General features: G+C 46.1%; 2 protein-coding genes and 3 pseudogenes across 6 annotated transcripts in view; 2 read left to right on the top strand and 3 right to left on the bottom strand.

The window, feature by feature from the left end:
• Window positions 1–21,272, top strand: part of LOC309364859 (zinc finger protein RFP-like) — a 260,032-nt gene that overhangs the window by 208,570 nt on the left and 30,190 nt on the right. The gene's annotated exons all lie outside the window — the stretch shown is intronic.
• LOC309365206 (histone H2A pseudogene) lies at window positions 446–1,071 on the bottom strand (annotated as a pseudogene). Its single transcript has one exon. The product of its transcript is annotated as a histone H2A pseudogene (transcript).
• On the top strand, window positions 4,115–4,720 carry LOC309365208 (histone H2A pseudogene; annotated as a pseudogene). Its single transcript has one exon. The product of its transcript is annotated as a histone H2A pseudogene (transcript).
• Window positions 7,290–7,895, bottom strand: LOC309365207 (histone H2A pseudogene; annotated as a pseudogene). The gene has a single exon. The product of its transcript is annotated as a histone H2A pseudogene (transcript).
• Window positions 11,281–20,744, bottom strand: LOC309364786 (E3 ubiquitin-protein ligase TRIM39-like). 2 transcript variants are annotated; one of them, XM_081902691.1, is made up of 9 exons: window positions 19,822–20,738; window positions 19,387–19,482; window positions 16,983–17,165; window positions 16,431–16,453; window positions 16,015–16,121; window positions 14,803–14,831; window positions 13,969–14,038; window positions 12,973–13,014; window positions 11,281–12,375 (listed from the first exon to the last, which is right to left on the bottom strand). In XM_081902691.1, the coding sequence occupies exons 1-9, from the start codon at window positions 20,269–20,271 to the stop codon at window positions 11,861–11,863; spliced, it is 1,515 nt and encodes a 504-aa protein (XP_081758817.1). In that variant the 5' UTR covers window positions 20,272–20,738; the 3' UTR covers window positions 11,281–11,860. The 2 variants fall into 2 exon arrangements, 1 of the variants encoding a protein (XP_081758817.1); XR_014165878.1 differs by having other exon boundaries at window positions 12,269–12,375; window positions 12,973–14,260; window positions 14,766–14,831; window positions 19,822–20,744.

Raw genomic sequence — 21,272 nt, 5'->3', positions numbered from 1 at the left:
CCTTGCTGCTGCTACAAAGCGAGTCAGAATCCTTTGCAAATTCCCCCAGGGGTACTAAGCATTATGTAGCAGTTGGAAAATAATGCAGGGCCCTGGAGGCAGTGCCTTTTGGTGCAAGCTGGTATACAAAATAGTTTGAAGGCTGCTAGTATAACTAGCTGCAGGTTGTATCCGACCATACAGGTAGATAGGAAATCATCTAAGTGGCCCATTGGAGCTATGCAATCCTTTTCCTAAAACATGGGGTGCTGGTGCTCAAATGGATTCATTGTGCATGCAAGCACAAATTAGCTGTCATGGTCCCCAAAATTGCTAATCGGAGTCGCATAAAAAGTTGGGATTTCTGCCCACATGGAATTTAAGTGTCAGCTTAAGTGATTTTTTAAATGGCCTAACATGACCCTGAAACCTCACTTCCCAGGCGTCTTAAAAATCAATGGGCCAATTTTCCAAGCCAACAGCTTAATTTATTTACGAGTGGTTTCGTTCTCCTAGGAGCGTTGTAGGTGGCTCTGAAAAGAGCCTTTGGGTCTGGATCTTTGGTCGCCCTCGGCAGGACTTTTTGCCATTTGCTCCTTACTGAACTGCAACGGGCGCGGTGGTGGCCTTGAGGACCATTTTGGTGCCTTTGGCGGCCTTGGTGACGGGTTTGGCCGCGGCCTTGGCGGCGGCCGCGCTATGCAGAGCTTCGGTCTTCTTGGGCAACAAGACGGCGTGGATGTTGGGCAAAACTCCGCCTTGCGCGATAGTCACACCACCCAGCAACTTATTTAACTCCTCATCGTTGCGCACGGCCAGCTGCAAGTGGCGCGGGACGATCCGACTCTTCTTGTTGTCTCTTGCTGCGTTGCCGGCCAGCTCCAGGATCTCAGCACTGAGGTACTCGAGCACCGCGGCCAAGTAAACGGGCGCTCCGCCGCCGATGCGCTCGGCGTAGTTTCCCTTGCGCAGCAGCCGGTGGACTCTGCCCACGGGAAACTGCAGGCCGGCTCTGGAAGAGCGGGACTTGGCCTTGGCTCGTGCCTTCCCGCCTGTCTTGCCGCGACCCGACATCTTCAGAAACTCCCGACTTCTATCCGGACGAAAGAACGAAAGGAATGCAGGTGCTTGGAGGGGGCGCCTTTTATTCGTTTCTTGAGCTGGCTGTGATTGGTCGAAGATGAACAGGCCAATAGAAAAAAGGATTCTATTTCTGAACCAATGGGAAACGAGTGCGCGCGGGTGGGGTCCAGAGAGAGGGGACCAGAGTTAGAATATATTTATATTGTAGGAGGGCAAATAGTGTCTCTCTCTGCTTTCTGTTCATCCGACCCTTCCCGAATGTGTTTCCAATGGAAATATTGATGCTCGTTTCTTGTTGCTTTTTTACCCATACGATGTTTGGTGAGAGCTGGGGATATTTTGCAAGTTTCCCCTGTGCATTGAGTTCCTAGCCGATTCCTTTGCTTATACATTTCCAGGGCGTGAAAGCTACAACGGTCCTCCAAGAAACCTGTTACGGAGTTTACGTTAGACAATTCCCTGCGATACTTCGTTAAAGTGCCCCTCTAGACTCCAAGACTAAATATGCGCAGGTTGCGGAGGAGAAAGCAGAGGAGGGCGGGGCTTGATGCTCCTGAGCAGTTGGGGGAAATGGCGGCCAAGCGCTTCAGATTTTCCCGCCTTTTTTCCTCCCCGGCACCTCGCTCGCCTGCCTGAGGGAAAAGTTGTGCCGTTCAAAAAGACACTTCTGGGAAACGTTGTAAATTTAATCAGTTTTCACGTTCACATAGGAAAAAGAAGGTTACCAACAAATTAACATCTGAGATATCTCATTTTAATAGTTCCATTTAAAATATAATCTTGTCCGACATGGTTACTTTTCATGAACTTAAATTCTATTTCAGAAACTTTTGATTTTCAGTAATAATTACTCCTATGTATAATCTTATAAATGGATGAGGAGCCACGTTCTCGTCTGTTGCCACAAACACAGCAGTCTTTATGGCAACTTAAAAAAACTAAGAAGTATATTCTGACAGAAGCTTTTTTCCGCTGCAGTCCCACATTTATCTAGCATTTTTTTTAATTTACAGATGTTAAGAATTTACAGATTGTGTGCCCTCTTACCTGTAAGACACTGAATACACTGGGACACACCTAGGATATACAACTTCCAGGTATCTGAGGAAATAGGAATATCATACTGAACTGCCTTTGTGTTATATTTTGGGTGTATTGTTTCATTTTTAGATTTGATTGTTTTCTTTAAATGTGCACAGAAATATTCTGGGCGTTTGTATTAGGTGGCCAATAAATTGAAATAATAATAGGATTACTCTGTATATAGTGCGTCTGATTTGATTCTCTCGCAAGCGCAGCCTTAAATTGTTCCTGGTTAATTCACTGACAGTCTGAAACCTGGAAAAAGTTTTCAAATCTATGTTATTTTATTCATTCATTCATTCGATTTATATACAGCCCTTCATCATAAGATCTCAGGGTGGTTATTGCCAACGAATGTCAGAGAGGCAGATTGAGCAGGACTTTTGTTAATTTCTGTAGCAGTCAAAGGTTTTACAGTTGCAGCAAAACAATTTCAGGAATTTCTGCATTCACTTCACATTAGCACCGGACTGAGATGTGATCCAAGCGCCACTGTATTTTCCAGACAATTCCAACATATTAGCCATCGCCATAAACAATCTCTAGCTATTATTGTATTCATATTGCTATCCACTATCAAGTCTTTTTCATTTACCAATTGCCAAATCCGCACAATACTATAGAATCACAGAACATCCTGCCTTCCTTTCACCTTTCAATCATCCCATTTTTGTGTAAACATTTTTGACACCACACAAAATCCTTCTTCTGTTCCTGGATGTCCAAATTAACGCGTGAGGTTTTGTTGGCAGATTCCCTACCCCCCTTTGGTACTTATCCCGTCCTTTACTCAGTGGGAACAGTCTGTCTTAAATATATGCATTCATTGACCTTTGTTACTAACTTATTCTTAAATTACTAACCTAAGTTGTAGACCAATCAGAACCTACCTTTTAGGAATCCAACGTGTATTAATCATCAGGATGATTAGTAAACAAAACCGGAGTTTGTGTATGTGCATAAAAAGGCTGACATCAAGGCAGCTTTCCCGCCTCTCCCTTAGCCTTTGTTGTTCTTACATAACGAAGAGCTTTGTAAACACGACAACTTGTTCGTTGTTTTGTGGCATTTTGGTTTCTCCTAATAAATGTATTGTGGAATCGTGCACTGAAACGTGCAGAGCTATGGCAAAGCTAAATCAGTTTCAAAGAATCCACGATCCCCGAGTCGATACCACTCATAGTACCACCAGATGATGCATCCCTAGTATGATCTCGCTAGGGAAACCTTTTTTGTTTTGCTCAGTCGTCTTTGCATTGGTAGTCGCCGTTATAAATTGCCTCCGGGTTTTATTTTATTTTCCCTTTCCTTTTCTGATTCCACTTTGGTAGGCAAATATGTTTGCCCTTCATACAACGCGGGGGACACGAGATTGATCGGAATAAAGATAATAATCTGAGATTATAAATCACTGCAAACCACCTCGAGTGCGTGGAAGTCAACAGCAAGGAACAAAAAAAAATTCAAAGGATTGGTTTGGGTTGCTGCGTGAAAACAGCCAATGAGGCAGTCTACATTAAATATATTCTAAATTAATATGTTCCCAATGATATGTAGCTTTCCCGCGCCGGAAATGTACAGTATAAGCAAAGGAATCGGCAAAAACTCTATAATGTACACAGAGAAAACTTGCAAAATATCCCCAGCTCTCACCAAACATTGTATGGGTAAATAAACAACAAGCCACGAGCATCAATATTTCTTTTAGAAAAAAACTGGCAAGGGTCCGATGAACAGAAAGCAGAGACATATTTGCCCTTTTTTCTACAATAAATATATTCTAAATTAATCTGTTCCCCTCTCCCAGGACCCCACCCGCGCGCACTCGTTTCCTATTGGTTTAGAAATAGAATCCTTTTTTCTATTGGCCTGTTCATCTTCGACCAATCACAGCCAGCTCAAGAAACGAATAAAAGGCGCCCCCTCCAAGCACCTGCATTCCTTTCGTTCTTTCGTCCGGATAGAATTCGGGAGTTTCTGAAGATGTCGGGTCGCGGCAAGACAGGCGGGAAGGCACGAGCCAAGGCCAAGTCCCGCTCTTCCAGAGCCGGCCTGCAGTTTCCCGTGGGCAGAGTCCACCGGCTGCTGCGCAAGGGAAACTACGCCGAGCGCATCGGCGGCGGAGCGCCCGTTTACTTGGCTGCGGTGCTCGAGTACCTCAGCGCCGAGATCCTGGAGCTGGCCGGCAACGCAGCCAGGGACAACAAGAAGAGCCGCATCATCCCGCGCCACTTGCAGCTGGCCGTGCGCAACGATGAGGAGCTGAACAAGTTGCTGGGCGGCGTGACCATCGCGCAGGGCGGAGTCCTGCCCAACATTCACGCCGTTTTGCTGCCCAAGAAGACCGAAGCTTTGCACAGCGCGGCCGCCGCCAAGGCCGCGCCCAAGCCCGTCACCAAGGCCGCCAAAGGCACCAAGGCGCCCCTCAAGCCCAGCACCGCGCCCGTCGCGGTCCAGTGAGGCCAAAAGGCCAAATAGCCCGGACCACGCCCGGCGACAAAATAATCCAGACCCAAAGGCTCTTTTCAGAGCCACCCACAACGCTCCGAGAAGAACGGAAACACTGCCGACCAAAATAATATTAAACCCCTGTGCTCGCTCGAGCACTAACCCCATTGCTTCGAAAAACGCCTCCCTGCCATTTTACGCCTGCCTTTAAAACACCTTGAGGCTGCTGCTGGTCACAAGCGGGAAGGCTATAACACATCCCGGCTTAACTTCGGTCCCCTGGGAATAGAAATCGGCCTTTTCATCTGGCTGCCCATTACACATGATTATTACAAAACAAAATTTTTTTTCCTTCCAGTAGCACCTTAAAGACCAACTAAGTCATTTCTTGGTATGAGCTTTCGTGTGCATGCCAAGAACTGACTTAGTTGGTCTTTAAGGTGCTACTGGAAGGAAAAAAAAATTTGTTTTGACTATGGCGGACCAACACGGCTACCTATCTGTAACTATGATTATTACAGCTTGAGCCAATAAACAGCTATTTTCTGCTGGCATACACAACACAGTATGAGCACTAGGACCCCATGTACTGGGAAAAGAACTGCGTAACCCCACTCGGGCACTAAGCAACCTAATCCCCTAAATTAGAAGTTTCAGCCTGTAGCCAGGAATACTTAGTAGCTTTACAACTTTTTATTTTGTATTCCAACTTGCACAAAAAGACGCTGGCTCCAGTTCTCTGCTCTTTTCCACCTACAGAATGCTACATCTGGGAGATGTGGAACTAGCATTAATACAGATTGCTATATAAATCCCTATATTTATACAAGCATCTACTTAAAGTTAGGCCCCAATCAGAAAGGATATGGAGTTGCCACAACTATTATGCACTTGAGAGCATACACATAACGGAAAGTGTTGGGAGGAGGGCACCAAATGAATATTTATTTAGGAAGCATATTTTTTTCTTTGCTCTGGGCTCCGTATTACTCAAGTTTGCTCCACCCTGGGCTTTCCTCTAATGTGGATTTCCGCTGTTCTTCCACAAGCAAATCTGACGAAGGATCCGCACCTAGTGCTGTTTGAAAATTGAAAGTGCATGAAGCATGGATCTCTAACTACCTAAATGTATTTTGATTCGGTTGTCTGTGCACTGTGCTGTGAGGGGTTTGCCTCAGGGAGGCATTACTGGGAGGTAACAATAATTCCGCGGGGTGGGCGCTGGGCTGTGGGTGTTGCTGTGAATCTGTCAAAATGATAGGTGAAATTGCAGTGGGTCTTGATAGGGGATCTGGGCTCTGAAATAAGATCTCGATTTTTCTGCCCTCGGGGACATAGTTCAGCAGAATCTGTGTTTATCAGGACTACGAGGGAAGGAGAATGGCATTTTTGATGCCAGTTCCAGTAGTTTGTTTACCACTTTCATGGCAGTTGCTTTTGCTGGGGAGATAATCTTTCCCAGGGGTCAGCAAATTTATTCAGCAGGAGGCCGGTCCACTGTCCCTTAGACCTTGTGGGGGACCGGATTATATTTTTGGGGGTGGAATGAACGAATTCCTATGCCCCACAAATAAGCCAGAGATGCATTTTAAATAAAAGCATACATTCTACTCATGTAAAAACAAGCTGATTCCCAGACCATCCGTGGGTCGGATTGAGAAGGCGATTGGGCCGGATCCGCCCCGGCCCTTAGTTTGCCTACCCATGATCTTTCCATTCTTCTTACTGCTGAGATAATGAAGCCCAGATGTACCTGAAGGCTCTGAATTGGACTTGAAAACTTTACCATTCCTCTGTAGTATGGCTTGCTAGAGAGACTAGCCAGGCTAGCTGCATGTCACTCAGCCATATTTCAGACGGAAGATAAAGTTTTAACAGGGGTGGGGAAGAGATGAAACCACTGACAAGTATAAGACACATGGGTCCCGTCTTAGAAAGAGATGTTTGTCCGTTCTGCTTTGGTGAATCTTTGGATTCTCATAGGATGCTGATTCGAAACACTGTAGAGGGGGAAGCAGGGCAATATATTGCACCTGCGCAACTGTGTTTTTTTGCACCAGAACTGATATTGTATTTCCTCACAATCCCTTCTTTTTGCCAATTATTTGTTTTTCAAAATTATTACACCCCATAACCAGCCCCCCGTTTCACTCCAAGCTGTCACTGTTTCAGCATCCTAGGAAAGGGGCTGGGTGTGTTGAATGCTTTGGCATTGCTGCTGGTGGTACTTTTTAAAAATACGATTCAGAACTTTTTGCAAATCCCCCAATGTCCTAGCGTTATGTAGCAGGTGGAGAACAGTGCAGAGCCATGGAATCAGTCTTTTGGTATAAATTGGTTTACAAAAGAAAAAGGCGAATAGCTGCTAGAATTATTGGCTGCAGGCTGTATCTCTGCTTCACCAGGCAGGGGAACTTCAAGTCCTTGTTGGCCACGGTGCTTATATAGATGTGCTGCTGTGAGTGCAGGGAAATGGCTATCATGGGCACAAAAAGGTCGATTTCCATTCCCATGGGACCGAAGTTAAGCCGGGATGTGTTTGCAGCCTTCCCGCTTGTGACCAGCAGCAGCCTCGAGGGGTTTTTAAGAAAGGTGAAAAATGATAGGGAGGCGTTTTCGAAGCAACGGGCGAAGTGTGCGAGCAAGCGAGCGCAGAGGTTTAATTTTATTTTGGCGGCAGTGTTTCCGTTCTTCTCGGAGCGTTGTGGGTGGCTCTGAAAAGAGCCTTTGGGTCTGGATTATTTTGTCGCCGGGCGTGGTCCGGGCTATTTGGCCTTTTGGCCTCACTGGACCGCGACGGGCGCGGTGCTGGGCTTGAGGGGCGCCTTGGTGCCTTTGGCGGCCTTGGTGACGGGCTTGGGCGCAGCCTTGGCGGCGGCCGCGCTGTGCAGAGCTTCGGTCTTCTTGGGCAGCAAGACGGCGTGGATGTTGGGCAAGACTCCGCCCTGCGCGATGGTCACGCCGCCCAGCAGCTTGTTCAGCTCCTCATCGTTGCGCACGGCCAGCTGCAAGTGGCGCGGGATGATGCGGCTCTTCTTGTTGTCCCTGGCTGCGTTGCCGGCCAGCTCCAGGATCTCGGCGCTGAGGTACTCGAGCACCGCGGCCAAGTAAACGGGCGCTCCGCCGCCGATGCGCTCGGCGTAGTTTCCCTTGCGCAGCAGCCGGTGGACTCTGCCCACGGGAAACTGCAGGCCGGCTCTGGAAGAGCGGGACTTGGCCTTGGCTCGTGCCTTCCCGCCTGTCTTGCCGCGACCGGACATCTTCAGAAACTGCCGACTTCTTCCTCGACGAAAGAACGAAAGGAATGCAGGTGCTTGGAGGGGGCGCCTTTTATTCGTTTCTTGAGCTGGCTGTGATTGGTCGAAGATGAACAGGCCAATAGAAAAAAGGATTCTATTGCTAAACCAATGGGAAACGAGTGCGCGCGGGTGGGGTCCTGGGAGAGGGGATGAGATTAATTTAGAGTATATTTATTGTAGAAAAAAGGGCAAATATGTCTCTGCTTTCTGTTCATCGGACCCTTCCCAGTTTTTTTCTAAAGGAAATATTGATGCTCGTGGCTTGTTGCTTTTTTACCCATAGGATGTTTGGTGAGAGCGGGGATATTTTGCAAGTTTTTTTCTGTGTACATTATAGAGTTTTTGCCGATTCCTTTGCTTATACTGTACATTTCCGGCGCGGGAAAGCTACATATCATTGGGAACATATTAATTTAGAATATATTTAATGTAGACTGCCTCATTGGCATTTTGCAAGTTTCCCCTGTGCATTGAGTTCCTAGCAGATTCCTTTGCTTATACATTTCCGGCCTTTGAAAGTTACAACGGTCTGCTTAAAAATTTGTCACGCAGTTTACTTTAGGCAATTCCCTGCAATACTTCATAAAAGTGCCCCTCTGACTTTAGGACTTAACAGGCCCGGGCTGCTGTGGAGAAAGCAGAGCGGGGCGGAGCTTGACGCTTCTGTGCAGTTGGGGAAAATGGCAGCCAGCGCTTCAACGGGTTGAGGATTACAGAGACATGTGAACAGTCTCCGTAATAGGAGAGCAGAAATACTGTAAATGCTGTACAAAAGTTAAAATAAAATAAAAAAAATAGGAGAGCAGCAAAGCAGTGTGATGAGTGTGAGGGGCCGCCTTCCTGAAGCTGGAGGGAACAGGGGAGGGAAGGAGTCGGCCTCTTTCAATGCTGGGCTTTGCCGGTACTTTAAGCAACAATAATCTGCTGCATAAATAATAATGGAGTGTCTCCACCCCCATCGTTCTGCCGGACGCTGAGGTCCAGTGCTGAGGGCCTTCTGGTGGTTCCCTCACTGCTAGAAGCAAAGCTACAGGTAACCAGGCAGAGAGCCTTTTCGGTGGTGGCGCCAGCCCCGTGGAACACCCTCCCACCAGATGTCAAAGAGATAAACAACTTCCAGATTTTTAGAAGACATCTGAAGGCAGATCTGTTTAGGGAAGCTTTTAATGTGACATTTTAATGTATTTTTAATCTTTGTTGGAAGCCATCCAGAGTGGCTGTGGAAACCCAGCCAGATGGTCAGGGTACAAATAATAAATAAACAAATAATAATAATAATAATAATAATAATAATCCCTCTCCCTGTTTCCAAGCCCCTTCAAAGCGTGGTGTGAAGCAGAATCAAAAATCTTGGAGTTGACCCACGGGTCATCTAGTCCAACCCCTGCAATGCAGGATCTCAGCTAAAGCATCCATGACAGATGGCCATCCAACCGAAGGCTGACCTTTCTGCCTACCGCCAGACCTTTTGCATGTGGCTGAGAAACTAATGGCTGGCTACTGGAGTCATTCAGAATGTGTGGGCACCTGGACTTGTGTGGAAGGGGTGTATGTCATAGATTAGAAGATGGTACTGTTGCCAGAATCTTTAGAGAGAACCCAAAATCCACTAGATGAGATGATTAGCTCCTTTGCTCAGCGTTACTCTGAATTGCTGCCAATATCTCCTCTTGCAGGTTTGCAGAAAAGTCCCACTGGCCATGGCTTGAACAATGAAGGTTTCTCAAAAGCTATTGAGGGCAAGCAAGCTAAGGAACAAGCGTCCCTGCAAGAGGCTCATAAACACTCTTCTAGCCATCGCAAAGCTAGGCTGCGAAATCTGAGATGGGTTGAGCTTCTGATCTTGAAGAAAGTGTGGACGTTTCCCCCCCCCCCCATGAAGAAGTGACCCACTGCGATCCCGTTTCAGGGGCCTAACCTTGCCCGCTAGTTGGTTTAATCTGGCTCTTGTGGCAGTTTATTTCCTGGGGTATTATCCTAAAAAAAACCTCAACAACATAAATCCTAGGAAAAGGTCAACAACTTTGGTTGGCCCTTTGGTCAGTCCTCATGGCCCTTCACTTCATCAATTTTGGCCTTCTTTGAAAAAAGTTAGGACACCACTGCTCTAGGTCAAAGCTCATGGGCAGAAAAGTCTTAGTGGAGTTGTGCACCCAGTAATCGCCACCATTAAAGGAGATGGCCCAGATCCCCTCGCTGGGCACATATGAATCAGCCCCTTCTCTATTGTAAACAACCTAGCTTCTCGCAGTTTCTAGAAATCTCACACAGATTAATATACACAAGCTGTTGTTTCTATGAATGAATGAATGAACGAACATGTGCCTGATTGCCACAAAAGGGAACACAGGATTTAGGGAGGTGTGGGTGGTTCCCCCGCACAGGACACCAAGCCAAAGGGTTGCAAAAACAGGCATTTTTTTTGCAAATTTTGCGAATTAATTATTGTGAAAATAAGTAATACTTAGTGGGTGGTATCAAATTTTATTCTTGCTGAGGGTGCCACATTACCCAAGTCCATCCCTGGGCAGATCCTGGTTAGCGTGCCTGCAACCCCATGAATTACGCACCACTCACACAGATTCATGTGATGCGTAACAATACATTGAAAGTAATATACATAGGATACTTGATACAAAATAGTGACAGGATTTTCGATTGGCCTAAAAGATATATAATACTCCACTAGAAGTTTCACAGCACTCTTCCATTTCCAGCATGGATCTAACCGGGATTGCATTTTGCAGAATGCTCAACTGCCCAATATGCAAAATAATATTTTTCAAAAAAATTTAAAGTGAAAGGAAGGGACAGGAGAATGGGGCCTCATACAAAATACCTGGGGGTCAGGACCCTGGGCCAGGCATAGGCACACTCAGCCCGCCAGATGTTTTGGGACTACAACTCCCATCATCCCTAGCTAGCAGGACTAGTGGTCAAGGATGATGGGAATTGTAATCCCAAAACATCTGGCAGGCAGTTTGCCTATGCCTGCGGGCCTGGGCTAACCCTAAACAATACTCCACCTCAAACACATGTATCTTAAAATGAAATATTGGAACCAACATTGCAGAATGTTAAAATGTTCCTTTACTCACAGGCATTTCAGGGGATAGGATGGGAAGGTTTTTAACATAGGCCTGGTTAATTGGTGAGCCTAGTTTTGTTATTTTGCTGGGATGGTGGGTTTTTAAAAAATATTTCTTATACTATGAACATTATCTTCATCATTTTTGTTCAGTATGGTACTTTAAAAAAAGTTTTTAGGATGCCTTGAATCTTTTAAGAAAAGCAATAGAATAAACTAAAATTATCATAACAGATGTGCAGCATAAAAAGTAGTTAAGAAAACAAAGGTTAAAAGGTTTTTTTTAAAAAAAACTTTATTGAAAGATTAATGAAATGATTGAAAGACTGCAATGGCGACAGCAAATCACAGGTTTATTAAAAGTAAAAAGCTACATTTCTATGCTAACAAATAGTAGAGTTAATATATGGGAAGACTAAGGGTCAAAAATAGACAATATTTGGTTTATTTAGCATTAAAAATGCAAGTTTGTAAAGCTGCAAAATACTGAGAGGAGAAGCTAATGATTATTCGAATCCCAAAAAAAGTGTTGGGGGATTTAACCCTTTGCTTTGGTCCCAAGTATAATCCCTCCTCTGAAGCTGCTATTTGCACTGGGAGGAAATCCCCCACTGGCACCACCGAGAGGGTGCAAAATTAAAGTAACATTATTTGCAATACTGTAATGCTCCTTTTCTGTACTGGCTTATAAAGCAATCATCTGCACAGTCAAGCCAAAACACCATGGTCCTTTGTTGAAGGGGAATGTGGGACAGCAGCATGGGATGGAAATTGCAGCCTGCACAGACTTCCAAAGGGATATCTGCTGCTCTTTGGAACTAACACCTGGACTCGTCAGAGAACCCAGAAAAGGCAAAGCACAGGCCAAGGACCATGTGCTTTAATAGCACAGCTGGAGGCAAGCTGATGAATCGACAATCCGGAAAAAGGGAAAAACTTCCTCCCCATCAAAATCAATTGAGTCGAAAATAAAGAGGCAAGTGTTATCTTCAGCATCATAAAAAGACACTTTCCCTGCGTCATAGTTCAAAGAAACTTGGATTTGTGCTGGGCCCTCTTCTGGGTCCAAATACATAGGAGGTGAAGTCAGAGCTTTGAACTGATCATTAAAGCCCACTGCCCAGATCCCTTCATAAGGTTCAAAATTAATTTCCCTATCCCTCTCCACAGACCCTCTGGCTACGCCCACAGCCCAATGGTTGACATTTTGGACATCCACCGTCCAATAATGTTTCCCGGAGCTGAATCCCCACATTCCAAGTACACAGCGGGCATATTCAAACCGAATTGAACTGTAGGGGTAGTTCTGACGGACATTTCCCCACCATAATGCTTTTCCATCTGGAGACACAATATAGCGGGGATGGGCTGTTTCCGGATCAAACACCACGTTTTCTGAAACACAACAGGAAGACGGGTGGTAAAACAAAGCAAACAAGACGAACACTTAACAGAATCGGTTATCTACGTAAGGTAGTGCTCGCAAATTGCACATATTCTTTAGGAGGAGAGTAACGCAGAACCAAAGTAGGCCAATTCATACAACCAAATTTGCATGGCGAGAATACAGGGGCACACGGAGGGTGAGAGTTGCAAGCTGGAGGCTGTGTGTACAGAAATTTACACTCGCTGCTTCACCCACTTCTGACTCTGGCCCCCCACAACATAGCATGTGGCCCTTGGAAGGTTGTTTAAAAGAGGATGTGGCCCTTGAGCTGAAAAATGGTTAATGTAACCCTTTCCACAACACCATTTCCCCCAATCTAAGTCCCCCTTAAGCTATTTACTTGCTGGGGGGGGGTTGGTTTAGACTAGAATGACAGGGCAGGGACTAACTCACTTCCTCCACCCCTCAGCACTGCTGCCAGGGCCTCAGTCCAGTTTGATCTCCCCCTGCGGCAACTTTTATCTCAAGAGAGAAACGTCAGGATGTCAAATGGTGAAACTCTGCAACATCTGGGCTGCTTTTGTTCTCCAGAAATAGCAGCTTACCTCTTATCCATTTTGATTTCCCCTTCTTAGGAGTATAATAGTCTAGGAGGAGAAAAGGTAAAAGGGTAAAACGTCTGCTGTAAGGCTAACAGAAGAGATCTTAAAGGTAAAAGGACCCCTGACCATTAGGTGTAGTCGTGACCGACTCTGGGGTTGCGGCGCTCATCTCGCTTTATTGGCCGAGGGAGCCGGCGTACAGCTTCCGGGTCATGTGGCCAGCATGACTAAGCCGCTTCTGGCAAACCAGAGCAGCGCATCGAAACGCCGTTTACCATCCCACCAGAGTGGTACCTATTTATCTACTTGCACCTTGACGCACTTTCGAACTGCTAGGTTGGCAGGAGCAGGGACCGAGCAATGGGAGCTCACCCCGCCGCAGGGATTCGAACCGCCAACCTTCTGATCAGCAAGTCCTAGGCTCTGTGGTTTAACCCACAGCGCCACCCGCATCCCGAAGAGATGTTACAGCCTGTTTAATCATGCACCAATGAAGCTTTGTTGCTAATTAAACTGCAAGAATCATTCACAATAATTATTGACTGATGCATGAATCGTGTTCTTAAGGCTAACTGTCAGATGAACAACTGCTGTGTCTTTGCCTTTCTTCCAGGGGGCAGGAGAGGCATGGCATGCATTTGTTTATTTCGCCCCATTTGACGACCCAGTGTTGTTAGACCCGCAAACTTATCATCAAAAACTACCATCAACTGTCAGGGAAAGACCCCTAGGTTCTGGTGAAAGAAAAAGGAGACATAAATGAGGAGAAGAGTTACGCTCAGGGCAAGAATGTACACTACTTGTATGTAGGTCATTGGGTTAACTGCCCAAATTTAGTAGTACAGCAGGCAGTTTGTCAAAGGATGGGCCAAGCGAGGAGACCGTCTCATTTTTCTGAATAGCTTGGAACTCAGGGATGGCAAACCTTCTGGATGTTGCTAGATTCCCATCAGCCACTGGCCGCCCAAATATTTATCCCCATGCTCTCCCATTTTTTACCTGCGGGAGGTGCTGTATAGACAAAAAGAGAAGTACATTCGTGCTGACTGAGTTGCTGTGGCACGCCTCCGGGATTCAGAAACACAAGAGTCACCCCATTCCTCTCGGATCAGTTATTTCAGTCTAACCTGAATGTCTGAACGTGCACATGAGGCCAAACAAAAGGGCTGCGAGGCTGCACCTCCCAATTTCCGTCCGCCTGAAAGCAGGCACCTGCTGCTCAGCAACAGTGCCCAACCATGCCAGCCACTGGGGCCCAGATTTCATATCCCATGGAAGGTTCTAGACCAAACAGGGGCGCCAACTTATAAAAAATATTGGGGGGGTGGGGGCCCATACTGACTTATAAAAAATATTGGGGGGGCCCAAGACCTCCAAACCGCTGCTGCTGGGGGAACGAAAGGGGCGAGCCCCAGGCTGCCCCGACCTTAAGTGAACCTGTGAGGGCCCGCCCTTTGCGGCAGCCAATTGGCTGCCGCCGTGGGCGGTGAATATTAATGAGCTAGGGGAATCCCCGCTTCTCGTCCGCGAGATTGTTGATGGGTCGAGAGCCCGCAACCCCACCCCCTCTCTAGATCGGGAGTGGCTTTGTTTTAACTCATTACTGAATGTATTTTAAAAGGTAACTATCGTCAAACAAGGAAAATAAAAAATACCAACATAATTTTGTGATTTTACAAAGCATAATATAACTAATAATTTTCTTAAATTATTGGGGGGCGGAGCCCCCCCAAATGAATTTTTGAGGGGGCTCGGGCCCCCTCAGGCCCCATGGAGTCGGCGCCTATGAGACCAAATGCTTCTTTCCCATTCCGGCATGGATGCAAACTCACCTGCTCTTGGACTGGCCAGTTTTGGAGGTGCTGGGGAGAGAAAGGTGGAACTCAGATAAAGTTTCAGATACCATGTACAGTTCACACTGGATGTATACTCTATATACGTTGTGTGTGTGTGTGTGTGTGTGTGTGTGTGTGTGTGTGTGTGAATGCTCTTCATTTTTGAAGGGAGAAACCAGAAAGGCTGCAATATTTAACTGTGGTCCCAATCGTGCAGGTAAGATTTTAGCTGGTCATGCTGGGAGTTAAGGGGATACTTGTTTAATATTTACTGCCTCGCTCCCTATGAGGGAAAGCAGTCTCAGAAAGTAAGTTTGAGTCTCCTAATACTGAGTAGTAGCTTTGGTTAAGCTGTCTTGCTACTGCGACCCAGTACTCCGAATAATTCTACAGTGGTACCACGGGTTACGGACTTAATTCGTTCTGGAGGTCCGTACTTAACCTGAAACTGTTCTTAACCTGAAGCACCACTTAAGCCTTCTGCTGCTGCCACTCCGCCGGAGCACGATTTCTGTTCTCATCCTGAAGCAAAGTTCTTAACCTGAAGCACTATTTCTGGGTTAGTGGAGTGTGTAACGTGAAACGTATGTAACCTGAAGCATATGTAACCCGAGGTACCACTGTACAGACTTTTTATAAGGATCTGCTCTAATTACCTCAGGATTAACCACAGACGCAGATCAAGACTTGGCTTTGTGAACTGCCAATACAGTGGTACCTCTGGTTATGTACTTAATTCGTTCCAGAGGTCCGTTCTTAACCTGAGGTACCACTTTAGCTAATGGACTGCCACCATGCCGCTGGTGTGCAATTTCTGTTCTCATCCTGAGATAAAGTTCTTAACCCGAGGTACTACTTCCGGGTTAGCAGAGTCTGTAACCTGAAGTGTTTGTAACCTGAAAATAATAATATTTTATTATTTATACCCCGCCCATCTGGCTGGGCTTCCCCAGCCACTCTGGACAGCTTCCAAAAAAATATTAAAATACTGTAATACATCAAACATTAAAAGCTTCCCTAAACAGGGCTGCCTTCAGATGTCTTCTAAAAGACTGGTAGTCTGAGGTACCACTGTACTGACATGCATTATGTGAGATGAGGAAGGACTCCCATATATATAACTCTGCAGTGGCAACTTTTGTCTCTTTTGGGGGTGAGCCTGACTGACTCATGTGATTGTTATTATCCTAGTTAAAACATAATCTGTTACCTGAAAGCTCACACAACGTGGTCTGCACCAGCTGTAGTTTTTCATTAAGCCACTCAACTTTCTTATTCAGATCAGCTTTGGGTTTCCCATATATTTCTGTGTTGCACCTGGAAGAACATATGATTTAAAATAAAGCACTGCCCTGTATTGCTCCACGATTCCTTTCCTGTTAAATAAACTAGCAACTGCTTCGCTTTCATGGCATAATCAGCTGCCTGAGATGGCGGCCTTAATCTGCCTAATGGCAGGACTGTCCCAATCTTGAAAAATAGCTTAGTTGGTCAGAGCAGGGTGCTGATATAACCCCAAGGTTGCAGGTTCGATCCCCATATGGGACAGCTGCATATTCCTGCATTGCAGGGGGTGGGACGAAGATGATCCTTTCCAATTCTAGGATTCTGTAAACAGGGGCTTACCTGCTCAGCAAGGGATCCATAGCCTAGGGGGAAAGATAAATTGATCAGCCCCAAAGTTTATTACAGTTCACCAAGTACTAACTCTTAATGCATTTTGCATATTTACAGTTCACCCTCCTTTCAAGACGGAACAAAGAAAACAGGTCAGACCATCAACTCTACAGTAAAAAAGAAATTAACGAACCTAAGTTGACCATGTTCATTCATTCCAGTGGGTCTACTTTGAGTAGGATTAGCACTGACTACCACCCTACAGCTCCTCCACTGTCAAAAAGGTGTGTGTGTGAGAGAACACAAAAGCCTCATATTTCTGTGTTATTGCTATCAGTTTCTGCTTCATATTTGCCATCAAATTTATAATGAAATCTTAAAAAAACGAAGGTTTGTCTAGACTGAAACAAATCTGCTGTACCCTTTTCATGTCACAGACCAACCTTTTTTAATTTCCCCCTTTTTTTGTTGGGGAGGGGAACAACAACAACAAAAAAAGGAGAGGAATGTCTACCCACCCCAAATTTCCCTGGGCTTTCACATCTCCTAGTACAATCTCACCTGCAGGAGTTCAAAGGCAGACTTCAGACACATCTCCTCTGCCTCTTTAATCAGCTTGGCAAGATGAGAACTGCGCTCTGAGAATTCGCTGGCTATTTTGTCGATTGACTTCATGATCTCTTCACACGCATCTAGCAGTTCCCACTTCCCCGCAGCTTGATTCCTGAGGCTTCCCACGCGTTTCTGCAAGGAGCAGAGGACAAGAGAGACCGAATTCAGTGTGCTGTTGTGATTCCATCCCCAGGGAAACAGGCTCAAACAGGGGAAAGAGACAGTTGTGTTTAGTTTCACCAGGGCTTATTCATTCCACCATAACAAGCAGGAGGTGTAACCTAATGCAAAGGTCAGTAGGGTGGACATTTCCCCCCAGTGCTTTTTTGGGGGCGGGGCTTCCCAAAGGCATCTGTTTGGTCACTGTGAGAATAGAATTCACACTTCCAACGGCCAGCTTGGGGTCATCTCTTTCTGATTCATTCCCAAACCCACCACCATTCTCCTGACAATAACCTTTTCATCCACTTCTTTGCTATTACTGACCTGGACAAGAGCATTACTTCCTCCTGTTTTGCAAACCACGTATTTCCAACCTTGTCCCAGTATCTGATCTGATACCTTTGTTTAAGCTATACAGTGGTACCTCGGGTTAAGTACTTAATTCGTTCCAGAGGTCCGTTCTTAACTTGAAACTGTTCTTAACCTGAAGCACCACTTTAGCTAATGGGGCCTCCTGCTGCTGCCACGCCGCCAGAGCACGATTTCTGTTCTCATCCTGAAGCAAAGTTCTTAACCCGAGGTACTATTTCTGGGTTACCAGAGTCTGTAACCTGAAGCGTATGTAACCTGAAGCGTATGAAACCTGAAGCGTATGTAACCTGAAGCGTTTGTAACCCGAGGTACCACTGTACTAGTAATGATGATGATGATAATAATAATAATAATAATAATGAACAGTTTAATATTTATACCCTGCCCATCCCCAGCCACTCTGGGCTGCTCCCAATTGAATATTAAAAACACAATACATAGGAGGTGCCAACTCCTAAGAGTTTTCAAAAAAGTTGATGGGCACTGCCATTCAAATGGGTGTGTGTGCACTGCATCATGTGATCAGTTATGTGGGCCGGGGCTTACCTGTCCCCACCTCCAATATTTTATTCAAAAGGTCTTTAGCTACGCATTTCACTCTAGAAATCTATAATGTAACAATATTCATTCCTGAAATCCTATGTTCATCGATCTCTATATCTTAAATGTTATAAAAGCATTTTGTAGGTGCCTTGATACAATAAAGCGAAATGAGCACTGCAACCCCAGAGTCGGCCACGACTGGACCTAATCGTCAGGGGTCCTTTTATCTTTATTGTAGGAAAGTTGTACCCAGTTGCGATTTCACCCCCAATGATGTCCAAAAAACATTGTTACAAGACATAAGAGACCCATAAATTTTATTCTTTGTTGAGAAAGAGCATGTCTTTGCAATAATTTTCACCATCAAAAACTTTTGATTGCATCATGCCCTAATGCTGAAAATTTAGGTTTTCTAAACCTAGTTTTTCCACCAAAAATGGTACATTTATACATTTTTTTAAGGCATTTATAAAATCTTTTGAGTGCTGGTGTATTTTTCCCCTGAAATCCTCATCATGTTATTGATCTCTGTGTAAAATTTCAAAGAGATCTGATCATTGGTTAGGGAGAAAAAAAATAAAATGCACATACTACAGAAGATCTGTACAGAGGATCTCATGAAACTTTGAAGTGCTATAAAATTAAAACCGTTTGAGATGGGGGGGGGATTAAGGGTTGTTGTTTTTTCACCCATAAGGGAAGGGTGTACACCAAGTTTCAACAAAATCCGAGGCGGTGGGTGACATGACAGCGTTGAACTTATTGGAATTTCAGCTCCGGTCGTCTGAGCTGATAAGGCTCATCTTCCTTTGAGCCCAGCAGAGCATTAAAACAATGCTACAGCGGAAGGATGAGATCAGTATGGGCTACATTGGAAGGATGAGATTGGTGGAAGGATGAGATCGGTATGGGCTACATTGCTATACTTTATTACTAAGCTATGCAGAGAGCAAAGAAATATACAGGTTCTCTCTATGAGAAGCAGAGAGCAACTGAACAAAGGAATCAAAGAAGAAAGGAAACAGGAAACCAGTAACATCCCGTCTCCCTTTCCCGTGAGACTCCAACAGTATCTGGACTCTCTGGAATGTAAACAGAGTCCTGTGACTGCAAGAAGCTGCTCAGTGAGAAGCAGAAACTAACAGAACTGACATGGAATGCCCCAACAACAACAACTCCTCTAATGGGCCTGAGAGGGGCTGCAGTCCAGAACATCTGGGGAGCACAAAAAGGAGGCAGCTGCGTTCAGTGGGTGGCAAACTGGGAGCCTGCCTACCTTCATTTCCTGAATTTCTCTCTCACTGCACCATTTCCCCTTCAAAATTTCATCTCTCTCCTTCTTCAAGTTTGTTAGGCAGCTTTGGAGGTGATCCTAAAAGGAAATAAAATGGCACTCAGCGCTTATACTATTAATTAAAAGATTTAGAAGCTGCTTTTTCACTAAAGAGCTCTCAAACTGTAAATAAAATCCTGGGGATAGTGGCATTTGATGATCAACATTTTCTGGAGCAGGCATAGGCAACCTCGGCCCTCCAGATGTTTTTGGGACTACAATTCCCATCATCCCTGACCACTGGTCCAGTTAGCTAGGGATGATGGGAGTTGTAGTCCCAAAACATCTGGAGGGCCGAGGTTGCCTATGCCTGAGTCACCCTTTTCCCATCCTCTTCGTGCTCCAAATTCTCCCAAAACTAGGGGCGATTTCGCTTACCTTAGCATCCTGGGCAGCCTCGTCGATGGGGAGGGCGACGTGCGCTTTGTGCGCCCGGGATTCCCTGCAGACCAAGCAGATGAAGGCGCGATCCTCTAGGCAGAAGAGCCGGAGGGCTTCGTAGTGCTTTCCGCACAACTTCGGCGCTTGCTTCTTGGGCTCCCCTTCGGCCAGGCGGAGGCTCTGCAGGCGGAGGCGCTGGATCGCTTCGGCCATATTCGCCAAGTGCCTGTTGGGCCGGAGGTTGCCCCGGGGGAAAGCGATCCTGCACTGAGGGCAAGACGAGTGGTCGCGGCTCGGCCCCTCCGGGCAACCAGCGATGCAGGCTCGGCAAAAGCTGTGCCCGCAGTTGATGATCATCACCGGGTCGCAGAAGTAATCCAAGCAGATGGAGCAGGTCGCTTCGTCCTGGAGAGTTTTGGAGGGGTCCCCGGCGGCGGCGGCGGCCATGGCTGCGCCTCCTTGCGCGCAAAATGCGCGGTCTGGGCAGCGCGGGAGAAAGAGAGTCCCGCCTCGCCGCGGTAGAGGTCAGTTTGGGGTCCAAAGACGGAGGATCCCTTCTGTCGCCGCAGCCTGGATCCCTGCAAACCGAGGAGGAACGGAGAGGAGGAGACGGGCGAAAGCGAAAGCGAAGACGCAGCGCAACGCGGAGACGAGCGTGACGCCAAAGGGTCTGAAGGGGGCGTGGCGCTGAAGCAAAGGTGGAAAGTGCCGCGAGGGGACAGAAAACTTTCACGTTTCAGGAAATGGCTCACACCCATGAAGATATTCCTGATGGTGGTGCTTAAATGCGTTTGATTGCATCACTTGTCTTTCTTACATTTGCATCCCTTAAGGAGCGCAGGGCGGCATGTATTAAATTTCTGCTCCGCCTTTCCTCCGAAGATTTTACAATATAAAACCACGAAAATATATACATAGCATAGTAAGCAATGACCCGCCAACCCAAAGTGTAAAAGGTCAAAGATTGTATCCCGCAGTTTGCTCAAACTCATGCTGGTAGCTTCAAGAACACTGTCCAACCATCTCGTCCTCTGTCGTCCCCTTCTCCTTGTGCCCTCCATCTTTCCAAACATCAGGGTCTTTTCCAGGGAGTCTTCTCTTCTCATGAGGTGGCCAAAGTATTGGAGTCTCAACTTCAGGATCTGCCCTTCCAGTGAGCACTCAGGGCTGATTTCCTTCAGAATGGATAGGTTTGATCTTCTTGCAGTCCATGAGACTCTCAAGAGTCTCCTCCAGCACCATAATTCAAGTTACAGATAGGTAGCCGTGTTGGTCTGCCATAGTCAAACCAAAAAAAATTCCTTCCAGTAGCACCTTAAAGACCAACTAAGTTAGTTCTTGGTATGAGCTTTGGTGTGCATGCACACTTCTTCAGATATACTGAAACAGAAGTTACCAGACCCTTCTATATAGTGAGAAGGTGGGGAGGGGTATTACTCAGAAGGGTG

The sequence above is a fragment of the Podarcis melisellensis genome, assembly GCF_964234715.1.
Source record: "Podarcis melisellensis genome assembly, chromosome: 2".
Lineage (NCBI taxonomy): Eukaryota > Metazoa > Chordata > Lepidosauria > Squamata > Lacertidae > Podarcis > Podarcis melisellensis.
This window is presented reverse-complemented; position numbering and strand designations above follow the sequence as displayed.